This window comes from Rutidosis leptorrhynchoides, chromosome 8 (assembly GCF_046630445.1).
Source record: "Rutidosis leptorrhynchoides isolate AG116_Rl617_1_P2 chromosome 8, CSIRO_AGI_Rlap_v1, whole genome shotgun sequence".
Lineage (NCBI taxonomy): Eukaryota > Viridiplantae > Streptophyta > Magnoliopsida > Asterales > Asteraceae > Rutidosis > Rutidosis leptorrhynchoides.
The window spans coordinates 44,650,510-44,670,098 of NC_092340.1; the positions used below are offsets into that span (position 1 = coordinate 44,650,510).

At 31.3% G+C, this 19,589-nt stretch overlaps 1 protein-coding gene and 1 non-coding gene across 2 annotated transcripts; both read left to right on the forward strand.

Moving 5' to 3' along the window:
• Positions 1-1,006: 1,006 nt before the first annotated feature.
• Positions 1,007-1,113, forward strand: LOC139865211 (small nucleolar RNA R71). The gene has a single exon (XR_011764730.1). It is a non-coding gene; the product is annotated as a small nucleolar RNA R71 (small nucleolar RNA).
• Positions 1,114-15,137: 14,024 nt separating this feature from the next.
• On the forward strand, positions 15,138-19,084 carry LOC139861329 (U-box domain-containing protein 14-like). The gene is made up of 4 exons (XM_071849704.1): positions 15,138-15,611; positions 16,477-16,593; positions 16,687-17,100; positions 17,781-19,084. Exons 1-4 carry the CDS (start codon positions 15,330-15,332, stop codon positions 18,846-18,848), a joined length of 1,881 nt encoding a protein of 626 aa, XP_071705805.1. The 5' UTR covers positions 15,138-15,329; the 3' UTR covers positions 18,849-19,084.
• Positions 19,085-19,589: the final 505 nt, after the last annotated feature.

Genomic DNA, 19,589 nt, shown 5'->3' on the forward strand with positions numbered 1-19,589 from the left:
ACTCGGGTAAGGAAGTGGTGGTTGGTATGGTTTAACATAAGGTTTAGCTTTAACTGTGTTGTCTTCATTAACCTTTTCAATTACCGGTTCTTTTTCCTTATCTTGCTCAGGTTGTGGTTCTTGTGGAGTAGGAATAGAATCATCAGAAATTACAGGTATTTCAGGTGGTTTAAGTGTAATACCACTTCTTGTGGTAATGGCTTTAGCTGTTTCATTCTTGGGGTTAGCATTTGTATCACTAGGTAGACTTCCCGGTTTTCTTTCACCTATTAACCTTGCTAGGTTACTTACTTCTTGTTCCAAATTTTGAATAGAAGCTTGTTGATTTCTAAATGCTTGAGCATTTTGTTCATTGGTTTGTTTCTGAGATGTGAAAAACTGCGTTTGAGATTCAACTAGCTTCGACATCATATCTTCTAAATTTAACTTTTTATCATCGGTTTGTGGTGGTTTATTTTGAAAAATAGGTCTTTGCTGATTGTAAGTATTATTGGATACTTGTTGATTACTAGGACCTTGTTGGTTATTGTATGGACCATTTCGGTTATAATTCTGATTTTGATTGTAGATCGGTCTCGGCGGTTGATAATTATTCTGATAATTATTTCCAGGCCTTTGGTTCATGTATGCAGCATTCTCTCTTTGTTCCATTGTTTGTTCAATACTGAGACAATCTTTTGTTAAATGTGGTCCTCCACACTGCTCACAACTAATTCGTATTGAGTGAATATCTTTAGTCATCTTTTCCATTCGTCTCTCGACAGCATCTATCTTTGCGGAAATGGAATCTAAGTCATGGCTAGAATCGGCTCTAGCTGCTTTAGATGATCTAATGATATCTTTTTCTTGATGCCACTCATGTGAGTGGGAAGCAGTGTTATCAATAATTTTGTAAGCATCAGTTGCTGTTTTCTTCATAATGGAACCACCAGCTGCTATATCGATGTCTTTTCTTGTAGTGATGTCACATCCTTAGTAGAATATTTGTACTATTTGACAAGTGTCTAAACTATGTTGCGGACATCCTCTCAATAACTTTTCAAATCTTGTCCACGCCTCATATAGAGTTTCATTTGGCTTTTGTGTGAACGTAACAATTTCTCCTTGAAGTCTCACGGCTTTAGATGCCGTAAAGAATTGTTTAAGAAAATTTTCAACTAAAACGTCCCATGTATCAATCGCCCCTTCAGGTAACGATTCTAACCAATCTTTGGCTTCTCCCTTTAAAGTCCAGGGAAATAACATGAGATATATCTGTTCATCCTCCACTTCTCTTATTTTGAATAAAGTACAAATCCTATTAAAGGTACGAAGATGTTCATTTGGATCTTCCTTCGGTGCACCACTAAATTGGCATTGATTGGTCACCATGTGTAGGATTTGTCCTTTGATTTCATAATCTGGCGCATTAATGTCTAGTTGAGTTATTGCGTGACCTTGGCCAGTACGTTTAGCTCGCATTCGGTCTTCCATACTTAGAGGTTCCAGATTCTCCATGATTGAATTTGTTGAATCTGAATCACTAGAGGATTCTAATTTAATGGGTTGTTCCTCGACAATCTCTGTTTGAATGATTGGTGGTTCCGGAGGAAAGATTAATGGTTCAGGATCTCTGAATTGTCCCTGAATATCCTCCGGATTCTCAATTGTGAGGTCGGGTTCAAAAAATGGATTATCGGAAATTTGAATTGGAGTACTTGGTTGACTAGATGACGATTCTAAAGAAAAATCAACGGCGACAATATTGGCTAGATGTCTTGATCGAGTTACAGGTGGTGAACGTATAAAAGGTGGTGAACGTTTTGCTCGGTGCATTCACTGAATATCATATTAGTTATAAAAGATAAAAATTATATAAGTTATCAAATTAATAGACTTTTCTGATTTTGCCCACGTTTCGAATAGCCAATAGATGTAGCAGGGAGCAAGAACCCTTTAAATCGGAAGCTCACAACTCAGCCACTAACAAATCCAACTATTACTACGAACCAGAAAATTTTGATGTCTATCAATTTAACCGTTTAAAATAATTTTCTGTTGAAATTTAAAGAATTTTAGAGAAGAAATAGAAAATTCTATGTCCTAAAAACTAGAGCGTCGTGAAATAAGAAAGAAAAAGAACGCGTCGGAAAACGTCGAAAAATAAAAGGTCGAAAAATAATAATAAGAAAGTAGCGCGTCGAAACTTAAAAGTCTAAAAAATAAAAATTAAAAGTTACGTCTAAAGATATTAAAGCTTAAAGAAATTCTATATTCAAAACGGTAATAACTTAAAAAGTACTAAAATCTAAAAACGTCGTCGCAAAATTCTAAAGCACCTAAATCTTAGTCTAAAGAAAAAGCACTTAAGAGATTTTACGGCAAAGCCTAAAAATCTAGAAATAAAAATAGCTATGGCAAAAACTATGACTTAAAACTAATTACGAACGAAAAATAACAAAAATATGCTTTAACGATTAAAAAGATACGAAATATAAAAATAAACTTAAAGTTGTAAAAAGTACAATTTTTATAAAAATATTATTTTTATATTATTTATTTATAAAAGTATCAATTTTTATATATTAATAAAACTAATTAAACTTAAAATATAAAAATAATAAAACTAAAACTTAATTATTATTATAATTAACCCTAATTAGGGTTTTTATTAATTATAATTAAATTTTACTCCGTAATTAATGCAGTACCAGGTTCATTCTGGCGTGTCATAACAGGCCATGCGATCGCATGGTCTTTGCGTTATAAATCCATGCGGTCGCATGGAGTAGGAAATTGGGCCAGATTGTTTGGGCTGCTACAGTGTAGCCCGAAAACTTATATATATATATATATATATATATTTTCTGTTTTAATATTTATATAAAATATTTATATAAATGAAATAAAAACTTATATTTTTACAAACTAAAAATAGAAATAACAATACTTTATAATTTTATATATTTTGGAAACTTACTTGAAAATATATATTTTATTTTTATTTTTATATTTTTGTATTTTTTTAACTAAAACGTATTTTTTTACAAAAGCGTATTTTTACAAAAGTAAACTAAGAATTTTTTTTATTTTATTATTATATATATAGCGTTTCGCTTCCGGCGTTTAAGCAGTCCCCGGCAGCGGCGCCAAAAATACTTGATGTTATGCGAGGGGTATACGAAATAGTATTAATTTTTACAAGAAAATACTATTAAATACGATACAATTTTACACAAGTTATTTATTTATTTATAGAGTGGATATACCTAAACCTTGCTACAACACTTATAGGCAGTGTACCTAATCGTACAGTAGTGTAGTTTTTAGTAAGTCCGGTTCGTCCACAGGGAACTCGCCAAGTTAAACGCTATATTTTTATAAAAAAAAAACTATATTTGTATAAAAATATATATATATAGGAGTAGTATTATTATTATAAAAGGGGGTTTTTACCGTTTAATGACCGGTTTGTCGATTTTAAAACTTTAGTCGCAGTTAAAACCTAATGTAAAATATTAAAAATAAATATAACTTAATTTTAAGCGTAAAGTAAATAACGATAATGAAATTGTGATAAATAAAAGTGTGATAAATAAAATGACGATAAATAAAATTGCGATAATAAAAAGTACAATAATTAAAATGACAATAAATTAAAGTGCGATAATTAAAAGTGCAATTAAATATGAAATAAAGGAATTATGCTTATTTAAACTTCCGTAATCATGATGTTTGACGTGTTGATTTTAGTTTATTACCATGGGTTAATTGTCCTTTGTCCTGAATTATTCAATATGTCCATACGGTTTTGTCCATAATAGTCCATCAGTCATAAATATAAAGTGCGAGAGTCTTCGTCAAATTATCCTTATACCCGAAGTCAAATGTTCCAACTAATTGGGGATTCGAATTGTAACAAGGTCTTAATACTTTGTTTAATGAATACACCAGGTTATCGACTGCGTGTAGTCCAAGGTTTTACTACTTTGTTAACAATTACACCAATTACCCTTGAATGTAATCCACCCCTGTTTCAACTAATCCATTAACTATTAATCCAATTCCGTGTCCGGTAAAATGAACAATTATTGGTATTTATAGATATCCCGCCCACTGTACCCGATTAAGCGTATGTGATTATTTATAGATACGTCAAATTATAACCTTTATATTAAATTAACGAGATATCGTTAAGTTAATATAAAACTCATTAATAGCCCATAGTCTAATTTCCACAAGTGTCGTTCTTTTGTCCAAACCCCAATTATGGTACAAAGCCTAATTACCCAATCTTTAATATTTTAGCCCAACATCACGATTACTTCGGCTTAAATAAGAATAATAATAACTTAGCTACGAGACATTAATTTAAAAAGGTTGAACATAACTTACAATGATTAAAAATTGCGTAGCGTTACACGGACAGAATTTCGACTTACACCCTTACAACATTCGCTAACATACCCTTATTATTATTAAAATTAAAATTAAAATTAAAATTATAATATATATATATATATATATATATATATATATAATACGTGTGAGATGAAGAGAAGAAAAAGATGTGTTTACATTCGACTGAAACTGCTAAATTTATAGCAATGTGGCCTCACTTTTTGGGTCATGCGATCGCATGGAATTCCTTCTTCAAAGCCATGCGATCGCATGGCCAGCTGGGACAGCTCAACTTTGGTTGTTTTCTTCTTGCCGACGGTTTTATATAATAATATAATATATATATAATTTTAAGAAATAATTATATATTATATTATATTCATGTGCATAGTTGACTTATAATTTTTAGTCCGTTGCGTCGAGTGTTGAGAGTTGACTCTGGTCCCGGTTCTGAATTTTCGAACGTCCTTTCGTACAATTTAATATCTTGTATTTTGCGTTTTGTGGCTTGTACTCTTGTAATTTTGAGACGTTTCTCATCAATAATTTGAACCACTTTGATTGTATTTTGTACTTTTGAGCTTTTTGGTCGTTTGCGTCTTCAATTCGTCGAATCTGTCTTTTGTCTTCACCTTTTATTATTTAAACGAATATCACTTGTAAATAGAACAATTGCAACTAAAAGCTTGTGTTTCTTGAGGGATAATGCTATGAAATATATGTTCGTTTTTAGCATTATCAATAAAATAACGGAAGGTTAACGGAAGTAACGAAAAAATCAAGGTTGTTACAACCACCGTATTATTTCTATTTACATACGCACAAACTCCCATCACCTTTATATATATTTTGTTGCACGCCATTACATTCAAAACCCGTTTGTTATTTTGTGTTCCACAAAGACCCTAACTATCATCATCACGTTTGATGGTAGAAGAGCCACAAACTGTCACCACAGCAGCTTTGCTGCAACTTCTGGTCTCCAAACACCCATCGACCGCCACTCTATTTGTTTCCCTTCTTCTCCATCAATCTCACACCTTGATCCCTCAAATCCCCATAACCGCCACCTTATCACCCCGGGAACCACCACTAAACAGTCACCACAACCCTTAAACCATTCATTTAAACCGCCCATTAACTGCTATGTTGTTGCTACATACGGTTGCTATTGAAATCATAAAATTGAATAAACTTAATAAAGATGATGATGTGACTAAGAATAATGATGATGGGTCATGGTATACAGTTTTTTTGGCAAATTGAATATTACAATATAAAAACAAGTGCTAATGTGGGTGGAGCATATAGGGACTTTATGGCCGACACATTGAATAGCCAATTGGGATTATAAAATTCAAAAGATGGGTTGTATTTCCTGTTATTTTAATGAAGCCGTATTCCTTTTTATGACCCATTCTCTTTTCCCTTTTCGATTGAACTAAAATGGGACCAACTATAATAAGGTGAAAAGAAACAAGTTAAATCGAATGAGGGATTAGGATTATGATATTAGAATAGGCAAACCGAATGATGTGATGATGATAAAATGATATGAGATGATACATAGATGAAGGAACTTAGAGAATTAGGGAAGCTGATAGTAATATCGGCATAGATGATGATGACGATGTAATTTGAAGTTGATACGTATAGATGAGGTGATGTTCGTTTCCTATTTCCTGCCTAACAAACACAAATTGCTGCTGCCATACTTTGCTAGTTATATTTATATTTAAACGAATGCAATAATGATTTAGGTGATGCGAGAATAATGATGTTATCAAAAAAAAAAAACGATGATGATGACAATGGTTAAAGAGATGTTTGAATGACGATGATACATGTACTAGTGATGAAAATGATAGATCACTAAGGTCTCTTAGGTCCCACGAGCAAAAATATCAAGTTTTTATAATACGAACGTATCAAAATATTAAGTTACACTCTTTTGATTATTGGGCCGATGAGTATATATCTGTTGGGCTGAAATAAACATTGGACCAGATCTATTCGATTTTTTTTTCTAGTGACAAGCTAATATCCGCAAGTGATAGCGTTAAGATGTTGAAACTGTGATAATTATTATGTTGATTAAATAAAGATCCGTATAATGATATAAATATGGATATAGGCGATGATAATGATATTGAATATGTTGATACTCTAGCGTTTAGTTATGATGATGGAGAGAGACGATGAATGGTTATGATTATGATGGGGATTCACAAATTAATGATGATGATAACTGATGATGAGATGCTAACGATGATGATATAGTAATTAGATGATGAAGGTGGTGGATTTAGGAAAATGAAAATAGACGAATACTGGATAAAAGGGTTTAATCCGTAATTAAAACAAAAAAGATGAAATGGAAGGACGGTTAAGGATGTTTTCGGGTTAGCGGGACGTCGCGGGTTCAAACCCGGACTTGAGAAATTTTTGTAGGACTACTTCTTTGAGGTAGTTTACTTAGTACTCATTATTATTATTATTATTATTATTATTATTATTATTATTATTATTATTATTATTATTATTATTATTATTATTATTATTATTATTATTATTATTATTATTATTATTATTATCATTCTTAATGTAGGCAGTATTATTATTGAAACTAATTTTTTTAAAATTATCATTTTTATTATTAGAACTATCATTATTATTATTTTTAGAATTATCATTATTTTTATCATTATTATTTTTATTATCATTTTTATTATTTCTAACACTAATATTTTTATTTTTATCATTATTATTATTAGTATTATTAATATATCAAATAAAGATTTTCTATATAAAAATATATTATTTACATAAAACATAACTATATTAATATGTTTGTAATAAATATTAATTATCTATTTAATGTATATAAAAATAAATATAGTTAATTTAGTTATTAATGAAACGTACAAGTTACTAAAATAACAATTGATAATAATACTTAAATTTGTTCGATTACCATTATATCTGTTAATATACATATAAATGATATAGGTTCGTGAATCCGAGGCCAACCTTGCATTGTTCAGTTTCGTCGTATGAATATTTTTACTACAAAATATTGGATAGTGAGTTTCATTACTCACTTTTTAAATGCTTTTGCAATATTATTTTTTTGGGACTGAGAATACATGCGCTTTTATAAATGTTTTACGAAATAGACACAAGTAATCGAAACTACATTATATGGTTGAATGATCGAAGCCGAATATGCCCCTTTTGCTTGGTAACCTAAGAATTAATAAACCAGTCTACTAATTGACGCGAATCTTAAAGATAGATCTATTGGGCCCAACAAACCCCATCCGTTGTAGCGGATGCTTTAGTACTTCGATGTTTTTTATCATGTCCGATGGATGTCCCGGAATGATGGGGATATTCTTATATGCATCTTGTTAATGTCGGTTACCAGGTGTTCAATCCATATGAATGAATTTTTGCATGCCTGATATTTATAAGAAATGGAAATAAAATTCTTGTGGTCTATTAAAATGATGGAAATGAATGATTATGATAAACTAATGAACTCACCAACCTTTTGGTTGACACTTTAAAGCATGTTTATTCTCAGGTACGAAAGAAATCTTCCGCTGTGCATTTGCTCAATTTAAAGATATTACTTGGAGTCATTCATGGCATATAGAAGTCAGTACCTCGCAATTGAACCAAATGTTGGAGATTTCGTCCAGGTGGATTAGGACGGGTCTCTACATACGCAATCTCTAATAATGGTTATATAACTTCGAATAAACACCTAAAACTAACTTGCAAAGCCATTTTTCTTTTCTTTAAAAAAAATAAAAATTGCATGGACATTATTCGAAAAGCATATCACTAATGAAAGTTTTATTATCATTACTTCAATTTGCATATACATTGTTTAAAATTATTTTCCTTATTTGAAAGGGTTAAAGGCTTAAAGCTACAAATAGTATATAAATATATTCTTAAATGTTCCGACTACTGATGTAGGCTATATACTTATTTTTGTCTCACTGTCAGCTATATAATTTCAAAAAGTATTCTCATGTCAACAATTGGTTATCAGTTACTGGTACAATCCGTTAAAATAATTACGTGTAATTTTTTGTTTTTTTATAGGTAACATGGACTAAATATATTTTCTCTTTTATTCTAATGTAGGCTATATAGTTTTTTCTGTTCCAATGTTAACTATAAATATGATAACACGTCATCAAATTTTTTGATTGAAGGTTAAAAATGTATAATCATTTATATTAATACATTTTTTGAAAGTATATAGCCGACAGTGAAACAAAAATGATTACATAAACTACATCACGATTATATAGCTTATATATAAATTTAACCGTGGATGAAATTAGATACCTATACCTATCGACAAAAGGTTTTGCTAAGCGGAACACTCTAACTAGTTTACAACGAGCACTAGTTTTTTACGTTGTCTAAATTATTATTAGTAGTAATTAGTAATTATAATTATTGTTATAATTCAGTAGGCTTATAACTACCTTTAATGGTTATAAGAACAAAGAGAGAAAAAGAGAGAAGAAGGAGAGAAGAAATATTGATATTGATATTTCAAGAGAAATGATGCACCTTAAATGGTTACCATACATGTCTATTTATAGTATAAAATATTACTATGCAAGAAATATAATAATAATAAAATTAACATCCAATCTAGATATTTTATAACACAATCTAGATATTTTATAACACTCCCCCTTGGATGACAATTTTATTAGAGAATAACTATTACTGCCTCGTTAAAAATCTTGCTAAAGAAAACCCATTGGGATAAAACTTTAGCTAAGGGAAAAAGAGTGCAGCATAGAGTTGACTCCCCCTCAAATAGGCAACGCCTGAGTTGTTACATCTTCTGAACATGTCTCATGCCAATATTATGAACGTGTGTTCTGAAAATAGCAGTTGGCAGTGCTTTGGTATAAAGATCAGCAGAGTTGTTGATTGAACGTATCTCATTTTAATCTGGTTGTCTTTTACGAGATCTTGAGTATATGAGAAAAATCTGAGGTTTTCATCTGTAACTGTATCATCTAAATCTTTTATGTACAAGTTTGGCCCTCGTGATTTGTCTACAGTCTCCTTCATGGTTTGTTCAAACCGTTGTTTCAGTTCCTATTCCCTTTCAGTCTTTTTCTGAGCCTTACCAATATACCATTCTTTTCCATCAAACTTATGACCGTTAAGACCGTTTATAGCTTTAGCGCCTCGTCAGTATTTATGTTTTGTTCTGTCATTTTTGATACTCTTCTTTCATTTGTATTATGTAAGCTGTATTATCTTCATAGATAGTTGTTACGCTTTTATAGCGTTCTAGTCCACAAGAATCAATAATGATTTGTATCATTGATCTTAACTAAAATCATTCCCGAGTAGCTTCATGTAATGCAATCATTTCGGCATGATTTGATGATGTTGCAACAAGTGTTTGTTTTGAGAACGTCATGATATTGCGGTGCCTCCATTTAGGAATACATATCGAGTTTGAGATTTATCTTTATGAGGATTTGATGAATGACCTGCATATATATAATCAACCAAATCTTGTTTTGAAACGTTATAATAAAATAATTTTAAATCAGCAGTTTCTCAAGGGTATCAAAATATGTGTTTGATCCCGCTCCATTGTCATTTGAGCTGAATCTTGCCAACAAATTAACTGCAAGAGAAATGTCAGGTCTTGTACAATCTATAAGATACATAAGAACCTCAATTGCACTAAAATATGGAACTTCCGATCTGTTAAGATTTTCATGATCTTTCATTTCAAAATAATTCTTTAGAAGTTGAATGATTTCATAGATCTCTTTATTCGTTCATATGATGTTAAGAACATTGACATAAACAACTACGATCACATATCCGAACATTGTTTTTATAAAACATACGTGCAAAATAAGTTTATATTTATACCCTTTTTTTTTTATCAAGTAGTCATTTAATCGGTTATACCACATACGTCCCGTTTGTATAAACCCACTTAGAAATCTTTGTGATTTAATGGAATATATTCCCTTGGATTTTACATTAGATGCTTATGATACCTTAACCCTTTAGGTATATTCATATATATCACTATTAAGTGATCCATACAGATAAGTAGTAACAACATTCATGAGATGCATTTAAATAACTACCAGGTTGATTAAGTATCTAATAAGTAATTGTATCCATTACAGGAGGATAATTTTTCCTCCTAATTCATTTCTGGTCTTTGTGGGAAATATTGAGTTACAAGTCTAGTTTTGCCTTGTAACTTCATTTGCACATTTTTTTTCGGATAAAAATTCATTTGTATCCCATACGTTTCACATCTTTAAAAGTGATAACGATTGATCCGAAAACTTTTCTTTTATCGAGCGATTCTAATTCAGCTCTTATTGCTCCTTTCCATTGAGCTCAATCATGTCCATTTTGTATATTCAATGACAGATTTTAGTTCCAGATCATCATCTTTATTCATGATGTCATTGTAACATTATATGAAAATATCTCATAGAGATTTTAGTTTCATTTCGGTTCCATAATATTGCATAATTTATCGCAATTTTAGTATTTACATTTATCAATATCCTCTGCAGAAGGAATATTGATTTGTGGTTCTTCTTGAACACTTTCTCTTACCTCATTATCAGCTGATTTTCTTTTTCGAGGATTTTTATCTTCGGAACCAATTGATCTTCCACGTTTGATGCGTGGCAAAGACTCAACAGTGACATTATTGCCAGCTTTTGGAATTTCAGTTCGAGCTGGAGCATTTATCGCTGGTATATATGATTTAGTCACTTTTTTATATCTGTAAATGCATAAAGTAATTAATTTGCAAGTTCTTGCATATGCATTATTTTTGAACTTTCGTTTCACATTCTTTTGTGCGAGTTCAATATACCTTAATTGATGTTCACATCATGAAGCATCATTTTATTTTTTATTTTTATTTTTCCCCCTAATCTAGGGAACAATGTTTTATTAAAATGACAATCAGCAAAACGTGCTGTAAAAACATCACCCATCATGGGTTCAATATATCTTATGATTGAAGATGTTTTATATCCAAAATATATTATCATCTTTCTTTGAAGAACCATTTTATTGTTTTGTGGTGATACAATTGGAACATACACTGCACAACCAATGTTCTAAGGTGGAAAATATTTGGCTCTTGGCCAAAATCAAGTATTAAGTGAAAATATTTATGACTTCCACATGGTATAATGCGAATTAATGTCGCAGCATGTAAATTTACATGTCCACATATAAATATTGAGAGATTTGTACTCATTATCAATTGTCTAGTTATTAGCTGCAAGCGTTTATCTATTGATTCAGCTAAACCAATTTTGTGTATGCACATGAGCAACTGGATGTTCAACAACAATCCCTGTAGATATATAATGATCATTAAATGCTTGAGATGTTAACTCACCAGCATTATCAAGTCTCATCCTTTTAATGGTGTAATCAGAATAATGTGTTCTCAATTTAATAATTTGTGCAAGAAACTTTGCAAATGCCATATTACGGCTCGATAACATACAAATATGAGACCATCCGCTAGATGCGTCTATTAGAACCATGAAATATCAAAATGGTTCACATGATGGATGAATTGGTTCATATATCTTACCTTGAATTCTTTCAAGAAACATTTGTGATTCTTTTTCACAATATACTTTTCATTAATCACCATATGTGCCTTTTTATCATATATCCTTTTCACCATATACGCCTTTAATCATATGCGCTGTGTTTTTCACCATATGCGCTTTTAATCATATGCGCTTTTTATCATATGCGCTGTGCTTTTCATTATATTCGCTTTTTATCATATGCGCTTATCATATGCGATGCGCTTTTCATCATATGCGCTTTTTATGTGAATAGTAAATTAATTAATTTCGTTTTACTATTCATATGAATTAATTTCGATTTACTATTTTGTTAATTGAGTAATATATATACATCATATACTTGTGACTCCGAAGGCTCAAATGAATTTGACCATATAGTTATATGTTGTACCTTGCACATTAATTTTCAGTAGAAGCTTTAGATGCATATTATTTTCAGTAGAAGCTTTAGATGCACTTTTTTTTTAATCACCAAATACCACAAACACTTTGTTTGCGTTTGTTCATAGTCATCAATGAAAACCATTTTCTTTAATTTTATTTTATACAATAAAATTAACGCATCATTATTCTTTTCAAAAACAATAATCTATTGTTATTGTTCACTTGTGCCATGTTTAACAACAAAAGTCAACAACCTCTGTCTTGTTTGTTGTGGCAACCAAAAACAACCTTTGCTTTTGTTACCGAGAATCCAAGACCAAAAAAACAATTAATTTTTAATTAATCTTTTATCAAAACCATAAATGATTTTATTGATCTACGTTGATATGGCCATAAAGAATTGACGGCTGACCTACTTTTGTAAGTGTATTTCGGCTATCATCCCGAAAACGCACAACGACCTTTTTTTTTTTATGAACTATTTGTTTCATATCTAGCTTAGGCAATTATTGTGAACATTTGGTCCCTATAAGAGCATTTATTTTTTAGACTTTTAGTTGATTTGTACTTGTCACAATTAGGGATAGCACCCGCGGGTCGTGGATGCGGATCCATTGGATCCATCACCCGTACCCGCGGATTTTTTTAAGAGACATCCAATTGAACCCTTGTTCGTTGAAACAATTTGACTATATTTTTACTCCCCATTATTAAACGGGCCATTTTGATGCACACTCTTAAAAAAATAATTTGTTTTTTAAGTTTTATTATTCAACCTCCTTTTTTCAACGGTCACGTTTTTAACAAAACATTTGACAAGTTTGGAAAAAAAGTTTTTTATTGATTATCATCAAAAGTTTTCTATTGTCACTCTACTGGATGGAATTATGGCATACAACCAAAATTGCAACCCAACACTACATAAGAACAAAAAGGTTGTCTTTAATTAACATATGTATATGTGTTAAACTCGGAATAATAATAACTTATTTTAGAAAATTAACATAAGACATGTTGAAACATTTTTGTCACATTTAGCTCATCAAGTCTAATACTTATCATTGATAGATTTTATCACGTCTAGGAGATGTTTACTTTTTTCTTGTATTAAGTCCTACTTTCATTTACCTTTGTTTGAAAAAAAAGTTTTTTTTTTTACTTTGCTTTCCCCCTTTCTGTAAAACTCATTTAAACACTTTCTTTGTTTTTTTTTTTTTAAAAAAAAACTTCCTTTTTTTTTACGTTACCCGTAAATTATAAATATATAAAAAAAACTTTTTGTTTAAATTTTTTTTCTAGTTTTTAAAAGGCCACTTGACCAATTTTTTAATTCTTTCACAACACCTGATATCGTGATCGTGACCTTTCACCAAAGCAAGAGATATTCTTGATAAACTAAACACGGACTCGTGTTTGAAATTGTCGGCCACAAAAAAATTCATTTGATAAAAGTATATATATTTTTTTTAGTTATAGAAGGAGACCACTTCATTTTCAATACTTCATTTTTGACAAAAAACTATTCCATTTTACCATCTCCTTTTTTTTCTTACTTTAACTTTTAAGATATACTTTTAATAAAAATACAAACTATTTTTTCTTATTTTAACTTTTAAGATTTACTTTTAATAAAAATACAAACTACTTTTTGTATTTTAACTTTTAAGATTTACTTTTAATAAAAGTACAAACTACTTTTTTTTATTTTAACTTTTAAGATTTACTTTTAATAAAAATACAAACTATTTTTTTATTTTAACTTTTAAAATTATAAATTTAAGAATAAACATTAGTATGCATGAAATAAATAATGATTAATTGCATAAGTAATCATAAATGTTAGATAACATATAAAGACCCCGTCGTATTCGTATTGATCGGAATTAATCTCGACCCATGGTACCGTGTTGTCAAATGACGTGTTGCGTACATAAAGTACCGTGTTGTCAAATGACGTGTTGCGTACAATCATGAGGTCTTATTAACATAAATATAAATGTTAGTGAAGTTAATAAGAGTTAGATTACAGAAAATATAATTCAGGTGGTATAACCGACCATATATAACTTAAATAACATAAATATAAATGTTAGTGAAGTTAGTAAAAGTTAGATTACAGAAATATAATTCAGGTAGTATAACCGACCATATATAACTTAAATAACATAAATATAAATGTTAGTGAAGTTAGTAAAAGTTAGATTACAGAAATATAATTCAGGTGGTATAACCGACCATATATAACTTAAATAACATAAATATAAATGTTAGTAGTCCAAAATTTGATATATTCGAGTCTGAAAATTATTAATAATTTCATACCTTGATTAGTGATTCGTGATCGTTTGAGATATCTTTTAATTACACTAAGCTTTTCGTGCTGATAACGTGTTATAATTCAGTAGGCTTATAACTACCTTTAATGGTTATAAGAACAAAGAGAGAAAAAGAGAGAAGAATGAGAGAAGAAATATTGATATTGATATTTCAAGAGAAATGATGCACCTTAAATGGTTACCATACATGTCTATTTATAGTATAAAATATTACTATGCAAGAAATATAATAATAATAAAATTAACATCCAATCTAGATATTTTATAACACAATCTAGATATTTTATAACAATTATTAATTTCTTCGTCTCAATTTTCCGTTTCTTGTAGCAAGAACATTTCTTGCTTTCCCACAAAACAAAAACACTTCCTTTGACTTTATATCTCTTTAATTATCAACAAACCTACCTTCAATATCAAATCACCCAATTATTAATCTGTGTTTGGCAAAACCCCCCCTTTTCTTAGCTAATCCACAATTATTCACTTCCATAAACCAAAAAGCCTCATTCTTTAGTGTTCTTCAAATCTTTTTAAAATTTATCTATAACCTTCATTTGTAGGTTGCCCAATAATGGCCAACAATCAAGAAGAAGAGATAGATTTGGTGAGTCAACTTGTTGACTTGGTCAGAGAAATATCAGGATTACCTGAGTGTAGAAATGCTTTAAGAAAGATGTATGGGAATTTGATGAGAAGAGTAAAGCTTTTAAGCCCTTTATTTGAAGAACTTAAAGATAATGAACAAATTCTTGATGATGATGATGATGTTAAAGGATTACAGGCTTTGAAAATTGCTTTGAATTTGGCTTTTGAACTCCTTAAATCTGTCAATGAAGGAAGTAAGATTTTTCAGGTAATTTTCTTGTTTTTTATGGGTGATTATCGAATTCTGTTTGTGGGTTTTGAAGTTGATCATGATCAGATTGTTGGGTACTATTCAAAATTGTTGATTTATGCTGCCACTTAATTGAATGGTTCTGTTTTATATGACAAATGATGATGAACTATTCAACAATCTGTGCTTATCCATTCAGATTTGAAATACTTTCAGACCATTTCCTTTTATATGCTCTTTAAACTATATCCAGAATACTTATAAAACAATTATATATTTTTTTACTCATTCATTTAGAAGGTTAGTAAATTGATTATACAGCATTGATAGAGTTCATTTAGAATCATTATCAAACATGTTATTGTCGTTTAGAATCAAGTTCAATCAGAACCTTTAAATCATTGTGAATTTGAACCATCACCGCTAATCATTCCGTTTTATCAAACGCACCCTAAATCGGTTTTGTAATTGAGCATGATCAGATTGTTGGGTGTTGTTCAAAATTTGTTCTTTTTCATCTTATATTTTGATATAATTGATTTGTTATGAGACCTATATGTACCTATGAACTGAAAAGGGATTCATATGTGTTGATATTTTGTTAAGTCATAATGAACGACTAATGGGATACTACTACATGATTATCTTATCGCGATTAATTAAATTTTGATATAAATGTTTTGGTTCATCATTCGTAATATTCATATAGCCATTCTCTATATTGTTCACCGATAAGACTACCATAGTCTGCCCGAGTGCCACTTTTAATTTAATTTCTTGATGGTTTTGAACTGGAAATCATCATATTTGTCAAATAATGTGTGGTTAAATGTAGGTATTCCCTATAATATAATGGCCTGTAATTTGTTGTTTCATGTCACAGGCTCTTCAAATCGAAAAAACTGCAATCAGATTTCATGAAGTAACGTCTCAAATTGAAGAGGCGCTTAGCCAAATTCATTACGAGAGGCTTGGTTTATCAGAAGAAGTGCAAGAGCAGGTTTCTTTCTTTTATTCAGAATCGATAACTCATTTCCACTTTTAGTACTTTTATTAACTCTTTATGACTGACAAAAAAAAAAAAAAAATGCAGATCGAGCTTGTGCACGTACAATTTAAAAGAGCGAAAGATCGAATAGATTCTCCTGATTTGACGCTTAACAGGGATTTGAGTATGGTGAAAAAGGGAAACGAGCCTGATCTTGAAACAATCAAAAGACTATCTGAAAAATTGTGTCTTACAACGGTTAATGATCTAAAAAGGGAATCAATTGCAATTCACGATATGGTAATTGCGACTGGTGGATACCCTGAAGATCGATTTGAGATGATGTCATTTCTTTTGAGGAAAATTAAAGATTGTGTGATGTTGCGAAGCCCCGAAGTTGATATGAGCGAGGTGGAAACGAGTGTGATGAGGCATCGGTCTCCTGTTATTCCGGACGATTTTCGATGCCCGATATCTCTTGAATTGATGAAAGATCCTGTGATTGTATCAACTGGGCAGGTATGATAACTAACAATGCAATGTTCTCTTGTAAAGTTGACTAGAAGTGGTGAAATGGGTGGGTTGGTTAATGGGTAGGTTTTAGTACATGTCAAAACGGATTGCGTTGTCCTGCTAACACTCTTTTGGTGCTTTAGTGGTAATTTTTTTGTGACTTTTAACTCGTTCAACATGTTCCCTTTTTAGCTAAGTTATTTAATTGATACCGACCCGTTAGAGACAGATATATATATATATATATATATATATATATATATATATATATATATATATATATATATATATATATATATAATATAACCATAAAGAACCCGTTTGACCTGTTACTGGCACTGATGACCCAAATGGTGTAAAGTTGTGTATTTTATGTTCTACCTCAATTATTGATTATTATTTTATTGTTTTATGATTTTATAATTCACCTTTGCAAACTGACCATTTCTTTTTAGAATCTTTCTGCCTCATATATTTAAATCTAGAGGAGTTTATTATTTTCAGTTTGTTGACAATGATAATGAATAAAAAAAATTGGTTTCCTGATCTTGTGGAAGATTTCAAAATTGTTAGGTAATATTCGTAATTAAATATATAGTTATGCAATTAACAGAATTTTGACCCGTTCGACTGCTACTTTTCTAGTCAATACTCGTATCTCAGTCTTTGATTATTTTTATTTGCAGACGTATGAAAGAGCTTCGATTCAAAAATGGCTCGATGCAGGACACAAAACATGCCCAAAAACTCAACAAACGTTGTTACACACCGCATTGACTCCAAACTACGTCTTAAAGAGTCTAATTGCTTTATGGTGTGATAGCAATGGCGTTGAACTACCCAAATCCAACACCAAACCGGGTCGAACCGGTTCAGAGTGTGATCGAACCGTGATCGGTTCATTACTCCAAAAACTCGTCATCGGCGACTCAGATGAACAACGATCAGCTGCCGGTGAGCTCCGTTTATTAGCAAAACGCAACGCCGATAACCGCGTATGTATAGCCGAAGCCGGTGCTATCCCGCTTTTAGTCGAACTGTTATCGTCTCGTGATGGTAGGACCCAAGAACACGCGGTTACCGCCCTTTTGAATTTGTCAATAAACGAGGGTAATAAAGGATTAATTGTAAAAGTTGGAGCCATACCCGAAATCGTAGACGTTTTAAAAAACGGAAGTTCGGAAGCTCGGGAAAACGCGGCGGCGACACTTTTTAGCTTATCGGTGGTTGACGAGAATAAAGTCGCGATCGGTGCCGCCGGTGCTATCCCGCCGCTTATCGACTTGCTTCAAGGCGGGACCCCACGTGGGAAAAAAGACGCGGCTACCGCCATTTTTAACTTATGTATCTATCAAGGTAACAAGGTTCGGGCGGTTCGGGCGGGTATAGTGGGCCCGTTGATGCGGTTGTTGAAAGACGCGAGTGGCGGGATGATGGACGAAGCGTTAGCGATATTGGCGATACTTGCGAGTCACCATGAAGGGAAAATGGCGATTGCGGAAGCTGAGCCGATGCCGGTTTTGGTGGAGGTGATACGGACCGGGTCGGCCCGAAACAGGGAAAACGGGTCAGCGGTGTTGTGGTCGTTATGTGCGGGTGATGTTCGGTCGTTGAAGATTATGAAGGAGCTTGGTGCGGAAGAAGTGTTGAAGGAGTTGTCGGAAAATGGGACCGATAGAGCGAAAAGAAAGGCTGGAAGCGTTTTGGAACTTTTGCAACGAATTGAATCGGTTGAAAGTGTGGTTGGATCATGACAGTTTTGTGTTTATAAGTTGAAAAATAATTTAAAGTTTTTCCATGAACGCGATTTTTTTGTTTGTGTAGTAAAGTAAATGATAGAAAAATGTGTATGATATGTTAAGGATGAGGTTTGTATTGGTCTTAAAATCCAAATCAAGTGTTGAAACATTTTTCCATATTAAGTACTTGTAAGTCGAAATTGTTGGCTATCTTAAAAACATTAATTAATACTGTTTTGTATCAGGGTATTATGTGTATGTACTATTCAGGGTCATCTCTTCATATTTTACTATTCTTTTACCACTCAGCTTCTTCAGTTCATTTTATGTAGATTTATTTGAATGTTATGTTTAAGAGAGGTGATTCTCACATATCAATTTTTAATTCAGTTATACTTAATTTACTATTATACCCTTAGTTGTACTTAGAATAATAATAACTCTCTAAATTAATTTAGGGGTATAACTGTAAATTTATGAAACAAAAGTATAGATGGATTAAAAAGTGGTGTGCGATGATTTCTATCTTTAGGTTACATTTGTGTTGAGAGTTAAGAAGAAACATGAAGTTATTGGTTCACTAACAAAGTCAACAACGAACTTAATTCCGTTGGTGATTATATCAACGTATGTCCTTAATCTTAATTTCTCAACTTCAATTTCATAACTCTAATTTTAATTTTATACTATCTTTCAGTTCAACTTTATGACTTTAGGTTTGAATACAAAATTTCAGAATTCGATTGTTATTTGTTT

Excerpts from the sequence above, each read along its gene's own strand:
- LOC139861329 (XM_071849704.1), top strand. The coding sequence starts at position 15,330 with ATGGCCAACAATCAAGAAGAAGAGATAGATTTGGTGAGTCAACTTGTT. Across the intron at positions 16,594-16,686 it reads CAGAAGAAGTGCAAGAGCAG|ATCGAGCTTGTGCACGTACA; the intron begins GTTTCTTTCTTT and ends AAAAAAATGCAG. Across the intron at positions 17,101-17,780 it reads TGATTGTATCAACTGGGCAG|ACGTATGAAAGAGCTTCGAT; the intron begins GTATGATAACTA and ends TTTTATTTGCAG.